Below are 8,938 nucleotides of genomic sequence, written 5' to 3' on the forward strand. Positions count from 1 at the left end.
TTTATTCGGTCCAGTAGTCTGCAGTCTGCACAGTCTAGTACATTTATATATATTACAGATTCTTTTGACAGTTCAAAGATCACACAGGGAGGTGAGTTATACTGTAGGAATTATTCTTTAGTCAATATTAATTGTTTAATCATGTTGAGGTCACAGCTTATCTAAAATTTTAAAGTATTAGATGAAGACTCCAATATGATCCACATTAAATTGTGAAAATGTTGGGATGGCTGGGAATCGAACATTAGTTCTCCCGCCAGCCTTAAGCTCTGATATTATGTTAAATAATCAGCTCATCTAAAACCTTAAGATGTTAGAGAAAGAATTCAATAGGAACATATATTTAACACATGTTTAAGTTCAAAATTTACATAATCATTAAACTCACTATCCAGACCTTAGCCAGAAATCTAGTATAATAATACTATATTTTATTTTATTTTGTCGGTTAGTACTATATTTTTATTAATTGCTTATCAAATAGTGTGCTTAAAGTCTCTTACCTTACTGCTACTTTTTTTTTCATATACTGAAGCGTCTTTGTTGACCTTTTCAAGTATCATTAAAATGTAATTTGTTTTTAAACTTTTGGGACTATATTAGAATTTGTAACTTTTGACATTATTAAATTATTATTTTACTTGTATTTTAATATTTATCGGAATTATTAATTTAATTTAAACAGTTTTTGTAATAAGTTATTTAAAAAATAAATATGCATAAATGTAACAGATATCCGATTCGAAATCCGTGATCCAAACGGATCAGGATATGGATCGGCATTATAAAAAATTTGAGCCCGATTCGATCCGAATCCGAAAAAATAAATGAATATGGATATGGATTTAGATCGACCCGATACAAACTGATCTATTGACAGACCTACTCGGAATAATAGAAGATAATGCAATATAGACTTAACCTATACATAATTTATTTATTTATTTGCAAAAAAACTGTTTAACTTTAGTTACAAAGATTAGTTAAAAACAATTTTATGGGAAAGTATTCGTTATGGATATTTAACTTTATATTGCTCCTTAAATTTTAAAACGTGATGCAATGTTTTCTTACTCTGTCAGACAAACGTTTCTATTAGACCACTAATTTCATAAGCAAACCTGTAATACTTGATTAGCCCTGCCTTTCAATCATGTATATGCACAAGCACAAGAACACTTAAACAGAGAGAAACATGATTTTTATCGTGATAAAATAAATTTCATATACACTTGAACACATTTGAGGAACAGTAAATAAATATAATTCATGTGTTAAATTACAATATACTGAACATACAGGCAACACAGTGAAAACTCAAAAGTGTAAAAGATTTGTAAATGCATTTCAGAAACCAACGAGGATAGCTAGATTACAGTTGTCTAAACAAATCTAAATCATAAGATCAACACTATGTATTGTTATATTCTTTAGAGGCTAGAAAATGAAAATAAGATGGCGCCAACCATTCATCAGCCATGTCCCCTTTAACATTGTGCAACAAGATGTTGTTGAGGACATCTTTAGCAAAACTATAGTCTGGAGAAGGAGATTCCCTTATCTGTGCACCAAGAAGTTTGTTTCATTATCCAATAATCAGCGAGCACTGCTGAAGGAACTTCTCAGTCAATTTTCACTGATGAGAAAAGGTAATGGACAAAGTAGAAAGATGTAAGGAAGCCGATGGTGCCGGTAGATAACATAATCGCAATTGCAATGAGCAGCGAGTAGCCAAGATAAAGAATTGCTGACACTGGTCCACTCAAACTTTGAAGGTCAAAGACCAAGTAATTAATGGAGTACAGGAATACATACAGGGCAACAGAACCTGATGCATAAAATGATTTCCACCACCATTGCCAGTCCTCAATACAGAGATGCATGTATGTGAGGACCACGGACACTTCAGCACACACAGTAACCAACAGCAAGAGAACAACAAGAAGGAAACCGAAGACATAATAAAACCTTCCAAGCCATATGCTAGAAAGAATGAAGAAAAGCTCTATAAAGAGGGTTCCAAATGGGAGGGTTCCAGCACCAAGAACAAGAAGCCATGATGGATACTTGCTAGCAGGAATCTCCCTTGGAATCTGGTTTGTTCTCACAGGGTACTTGATAGGCTCAGCTCGTGTCCCCAAGTATCCACCCAATAGGGTGAGAGGAACTGAAATGCAGAACCACAGCGACAATAGTATAAAATACAAGTATATGGGAATGGCACCAGTACTCTTGCTGCCCCATAAAATGAAGTTCAGTGCAGTAAGGATCACAAAGGCAATGCCTGGGAAGAAACACGCAACTGACCAAGAGACGGACCTCCACCCTTCTGAAGTCCCCTTGACAGTACACCACAACCGTACACCTGCATAACCAGCCCCTGTTCCCAGGAAAAGGTAAAGGATAATCATTCCGGTCAACAGCATACCTCGTGAAGCTGGTGACATGAAACCAAATGCAGCAAATACAATAGTCACAATGGCCATTCCTGTAATCTGAACTCCATCCCCAATCATCACGCATAGTAGCTTTGAAAATTTTGGCTCTCTGAATACATCACCTACAACAAGCTTCCACCCTGAGAGCTCTTCATTCATTTGTGCCTGAGCTTCTTTGTCCAAATCCTCATATTTTGTCAGATCTCTCCTGACTGTTCTTAAAAATATAACAAAAACTATACCAGCTAAAAAGAATATTACCATCAGCGAGTTGAGGATGGAAAACCAGTGGACACGAGCACCTTCCATTTTGAGATAAGCATCCCACCGGGATGGCCATTTAATATCGCTCTTCACAAATTCAACCTCATATGTAAATGATACTCTTTCTTGCTGACTTATTATTTGAGACTTGTCTACTTCAAGTGGGCAGTTTACAGATGTAACATTGTCATAGATATGAAGCTTGGCCATTGTTTCAGGATCATACTTTACACTGCAAGGCAAAACCTCAAAACCAACAATCTCATATCCGGATGCTTTCTTCATATCAGCTTCTGAAATTACACCCATGCCTTCTTCCCCTGTCCCGATTATCTCTACACCAGTCCCTTCATACTCATGAACAAAAACTTTAAATTTAAGGTGGTTGATGATGTAATCATCTTCTAAGCTTTGTGGTGTATATCCAACTGGAAAACCAGTCCATTGAATTTTGACTCCATTTTGAGTGGCAAACCTCATGGCAGGTAAATTGTCCAGAATCATATTTACTTGATAGAGATCACGTGTTCTCTGTTTGAGGAGCTTCACCTCATTCTCACTTAATGGTTTTGTCGTGCAAAGATAAACTGACTCATTGATATTCATACGAAAACGATAAGGAGAGTTGTCGATCTGGTCGCCCATAAGTAACTCTCCAAGATTCTCTGCACTTTTCTTTACCCCGCCATGAGGCTGGCAGTATGGTAGACTGTAGTAGCTGAAGGGAAGCTCAGTTTCTATAGATGTGAGTGAATTGACTTTTGCAAATATTTCCTGACCCGTTGAATATGTGTGCATGTAGCTTCCCGGCAGGTAAAACCCATTACAAATATGTGAAACCAGAAGAACATAGATGAATGCAGCCCAGCATGTCCTTCCCAAGCTCAAAGACATTGTCCTTGGTTCTGAGATCCTCTATACTTGACCCCTTAAAGCCAATCTTGCAAGCTTTTAAGAAAAACTGCATAAAAAATAGGTAACTATTAGTGGTGCATGCACAGGTATCTAGCTCCCCAAATGAATGCAACTATGCTCTATACTAGGGTTGAGCATTCGTTGGGGGTAACAAATGGCTAGATTGAACCAATGAATTGTTAGGTCATGGAAAATGTTTTTAAGAATTTTACAGGGTTTTTTTACTTAGACCTGATACAAGCTTAATCTAAATCAAGCACCATTGTAAAATAAAAAATATATATTATTTAAATTTCACCTAGATCCCTGAATTCATTTCTTAAAATCGAGGCCCCCTAAATTGATATCCCTTCCTGCCATCCGTCTCAACTATTTCAGTGCTTTGTCTTTCTTCCCCAACAAGGCTTGTCAAACTTAAACTTTAAAGTTTGTCTTGCAAATCATCCTCTATCACCTTTTATGACTCTTATCCTAAAGATTATTCTGTCTGCATATCTAACAGTTAAATTTAAATGGGAGAGGTCTGAATTACGTATCACACTGTCTTGGTAAGCAGCTCTACAGCTCTGCATGGTGCCTACAATTCTTCTAACAAAGGAAAGACGTTCTCTATTCAGTCATCAGAAAAAAGTACTCCCTCCGTCCCTCCCATTTGTTTACATTTGGGTTGGGCACGGAGGCTAAAAAAAATGATAAAGTAGTAGAGGAAAGTTAAAAAAGTGAGTAAAGTAGTCAACCGATTAATATTTTATGTATAAAGTGGGTACAACGGAGATAGGCAGTGGATGTGGTTACTTTTTATATTATAAAAACTTTATTATTTTGGGAAAATTTTGAAATGTAAAGAATTAGAAGGGATATCCCAAAAAGGAAAGTATAAACAAATGGGAGGGACATGGGGAGTATATATTAAACTACATTTACTTTATTTTGAGTCCCATACAATATGCATCTAACAATTTAATTATATGAGTTGATAATACCCAAGATGGCACTCTTACAGAATAGGGTCGCCTTAATATTTTAATTAAGCCAGCTTTTAGGAGATGTGCAACACACTTAATTATTATTTTTTTCAAATACAGTCCTAACAAGTAGCACATCATTCATACGCTACCGATGTTTGTAAAAATGAAGCAATTGAGAATTTGGTAGATAAAAACCGGAAACACATCTCTCGAATGCATAAAGATTGGAGCATAAAGTGCCTACCTTACCAAATTGTCGTTTTAGGGCTTTAATAACTGTTTTTTCTCTGGTAGTCTAAAAAATAATATAACTCAAATAAACACACACACACATTATACGATTTAACCAGCCAGATTCCTCCATACAGTTAGCTTTAGAACTGTGTCCAGCAAAGTTAAAGTTTTAGTTGGGAGTCTAAATTTAATTAAACATCGTCAAACATCTGCTAGGGCTGCAGGTACGAGACGTATGATTTATTAAAACACTACTGCTAATTAAAACCAAAAGGACAAATAAGGTTAACTAGCAGAACCGAGCGGCGAGCACTTAAAGCCATTTAATTTATTATATTCCTGGCCCCTAAACCTAAAGGTCCTAAACTAGAGCATATCTCAAAAAGATGGAACAAAAAATATAACTAGTGTACTAAACCATACAACTGAAGAAAGTATGGTTGAAGAAAGTATGGTTGAAGAGGATATGTAGAGTGTAAAGAAGATAAAAAACCATTGTTAAATAAAAATAATATTGTTTAACTTTAACCTAGATCCCTGAATTCATTTATTTACCATCGCGGTCCCTAATTTAATTTTTCTCCCTTCCTGCCGTCCGTTTCAACTATCTCAGTGCTTTGTCTTTGTCCCCCCAATAAGGCTTGTAAAGCTTAAACTTTAAGGTTTGTCTTGCAGATCATCCTATATCACCTTATATGACTCTTATTATAAAGATCTAAATCTAATATCTATATCCTGGTATATTTTTGAAAATCAAAATCTCGCAAAAATTAACTAGCTTTAGGCAATATGTGATTTTATAAGATTTGCACCTAATCATGGTTGTCACGTCGATGAGTCGAGGCGAGTCGACGGACCTCCTGCTAGTCGACTATAATATATAAATTAAATATATATAAATTAAAAAAATAATATATACAAATTAAATAATATATAAAAAATAATATATTATTATAAATTAAAAATTCAATATACATATATATGTACACACAAATGTATATATATTATGTATTTTAGATTTCTAAGTTCTAGGTTTTAAGTTCCAACTCATTCCACAATGTTTTATTTCAGATTCTAAGGAATTAAGAATCCAAAACTTGGAGAGAATGATGAAAAAGCTAGAAGATCTAACAAATGACAACAAAGAAAAGTACTTACAATCATCTAACAATTTAGTACAACAAATAAAAGTACTTGCAATCATGTAAAAATTTGTAACAATTAATCAATAACAATTGTCTGATACAACTGTGATGTGATGTGCTAGTGCAGCATGTAAAAAATTTATGCAGAAAAAATAATATATACACTGAGCAGCTCGACTAGTCGACTAGTCGACCGCTTAGTCGACTAGTCGGTCAACTAGTAGTCGACCGAAATATCGACTAGCAGCTAGTCGACATGTTGAGTCAACATCCAAGCACCGCTTAGTCGACTAGTCGCCGACTAGTCGCGACTAGTCGACCGACATGACAACCACGCACCTAATTAAGCATTTGATCAACTTTCCAGTCCTGACTTGGTCTATATCTTCCTGTACTGTTTTCTACAACAGTCCATGGTCAAGTTTGTTTCGGACAATTATAATCCCAGGACTACTATCTTGTATGCATTAAGCATTCTTTCTCTGCGAGTTCATCATCTGAATCTTGTTCATTAAATATGCATGGTAAAGTTTCTGGAGTTGTATCTATCAGATTTTATTATTTCAGGTCGATGGCTGATGAAGGTGCAAATTTCCAACTTTACTCACTAGTTTACGGAAATTTTAACTTCCTGGATTTGAATCATTGCGTGCTCTACTGGGGGCTGCCCTTAATAATAGTTACACATTGTAATGGACATCTACTACTGTAATGTTGTTCAATGAGTCAGATTAAATTTTTGCATAATATATGTTTTGTAATCATGAACTATAACAATGATTTTATGACAGAGATAAACTTTCTCAATCTTTTTTGCGCTGGATTTTCGCCCTTTTCAATCCAAGTGGTTTCTTAAGCTTCTGTTTTAACATGAATTATATGTTATATATATGATTTAAATTACAAAAAAAATTAAAGATTCTTCTTTATCCCGGGATCAAACAAAATTTCAGTTCAGTATTTAGAAAATAAAAAACTATTTGGAAACTGGGATTTAGCATTCCTATAAATTTTTGTTCAGTATCTAATTACTTGAACTCTTTCCTAATCATAATCTATACATATAAATTATATACATGGAACTTACTTTCTGTCAAAGAATTTTCTCTATGTGAAGAAACCAAAGAAAAATATTTCAAATATGACAAATAAAAATAAGAATGAATCAATCAAAGTGAATAAACCATAATCAAATCTAAACCCTGATAGTACTTAAAGACCTAGCAATTAAGAGTTTCTAAACATTACACAAACAAAAGAAGGTATATTTTTTCCATTAAGAAACAGGAATCCCTTCTTTTATATAACTGAACAGTTATTTATATGGGAGAGGTCTGATTTAAGTATGACACTGTCTTGGTAAGCAGCTCTACAGCTCTGCATGGTGTCTATAATTTTTCTGTCTAACAAAGATAAGCTTTTCTCTATTCAGTCATCAGAAAATATATATTTTAAACTACATTTACTTATTTTTAGACTCATATAATATGCATCTAACAATTTAACTATATGAGTTAATAATACCCAAAATGGCACTCTTACACAATGGGGTCGCCTTAATTAGCAGAAACAAAAATGATGGCTCACCATACACAATGGAGATGTGCAACACACACTTATTTTTATTTTTTTGCAACCGTATAGTCGTAACAGGTAGCACATCATCCATAAGATACTGATGTTTGTAAAAATGAAGCAGTTGAGCATTCGGTATATACATGAGTTACCTAAACCGGAAACAAATCTCCTGTATGCATGAAGATTGGAGCATAAAGTGCCTTCTGTTCTAAAATTGTCGTTTTAGGGATTTAACAACTGTTTTTCTCTGGTAGTCTAGAGAATAATACAAATCAGATACACACACACACCACAACGATCTAATCAGTCAAATTTACCTCTATAAAGTAAGCTTTAGAACTATGTCTAACTAAGGTAAAGGGTATTAATTAGGAGTCTCTAAATTTAATTAAACAAAGGCAAACCCTGCTAGGGTTGCAAGTATGAGACACATGATATTTTAAAACACTAGTGTTACTATTAAACCGAAAAGACAAATATGGTTAACTAGCGTAATAAGAGCACTTAAAGCCATTTATGTATTTACATTCCTGGCCCCTAAACCTAAACTAGAGCAAATTTCGGAATGATGAAAAAGGAATTTAACTAGGGTACTGAACAGCAGAGGAGTATACATATTTTATGAGCATGAATTGGAAGATATTGGATGTTGCGAATTTCGGAAGAACCTATATAACTAAAGAAAATATGGTTGAATTAGAGATGTAGAGTGTAGAGAAGATCAAGAAACAGCAATTACACACAACAAACAAATAGTTTAGAAAATCAAATTGTACCTACACAATATTTACGAAATAAATAATTAATACTACTATGGTAAAATCAAGACAAAAGATACAAACGGGATGAAACGATTGTGTGGGTGTGTGTGTGTGGTGTGAGTTAGCAAGTTGTGTACAGATCCATGTGTATGTATAAACATAGAGTAACGTGATTTAATAGAGAGAGAGAAAGAGAGAGACAGAGAGAGAGAGAGAGAGAGAGAGAGAGAGAGAGAAAGAGAGAGAGAGAGATTACCGGAGAGAGATGATGTAGAAACGGAGTTGATTGTAAATTGTAAGAGCAGCAGGCAACAAGAAGAGACTTTTGTGATATAATACTACTACTGTTCTACATATGGCAGTCTTCGTTTGATCAAGTTACACGAAAAGTAACAACGGATTTTTCAGATCTCAAATGTATTTTACATCTTTTATTCATTTATCAGCATAAATCCGTTTACGGGTTTTCATTAATATTTTAAATTTTTATTTATCAAGTTATATTATATTTTTAAAATATTTATATAAATATATAATGATTATAAATTTATAATAAAAATAATAGAATAACATGTGGTCGTAATTTAGTTGGATAAATAGACTATTTCTAGTAGTTTAGCAGATATGTAACACTA

General features: G+C 34.1%; 1 protein-coding gene across 1 annotated transcript; it reads right to left on the reverse strand.

The window, feature by feature from the left end:
• Nucleotides 1-1,241: 1,241 nt before the first annotated feature.
• LOC141702787 (transmembrane 9 superfamily member 12) lies at nt 1,242-8,692 on the reverse strand. Its single transcript, XM_074506397.1, has 2 exons — nt 8,560-8,692; nt 1,242-3,663 (listed from the first exon to the last, which is right to left on the reverse strand). The coding sequence occupies exon 2, from the start codon at nt 3,594-3,596 to the stop codon at nt 1,623-1,625; it is 1,974 nt and encodes a 657-aa protein (XP_074362498.1). The 5' UTR covers nt 3,597-3,663; nt 8,560-8,692; the 3' UTR covers nt 1,242-1,622.
• Nucleotides 8,693-8,938: the final 246 nt, after the last annotated feature.

This window comes from Apium graveolens, unplaced genomic scaffold (assembly GCF_009905375.1).
Source record: "Apium graveolens cultivar Ventura unplaced genomic scaffold, ASM990537v1 ctg5723, whole genome shotgun sequence".
Lineage (NCBI taxonomy): Eukaryota > Viridiplantae > Streptophyta > Magnoliopsida > Apiales > Apiaceae > Apium > Apium graveolens.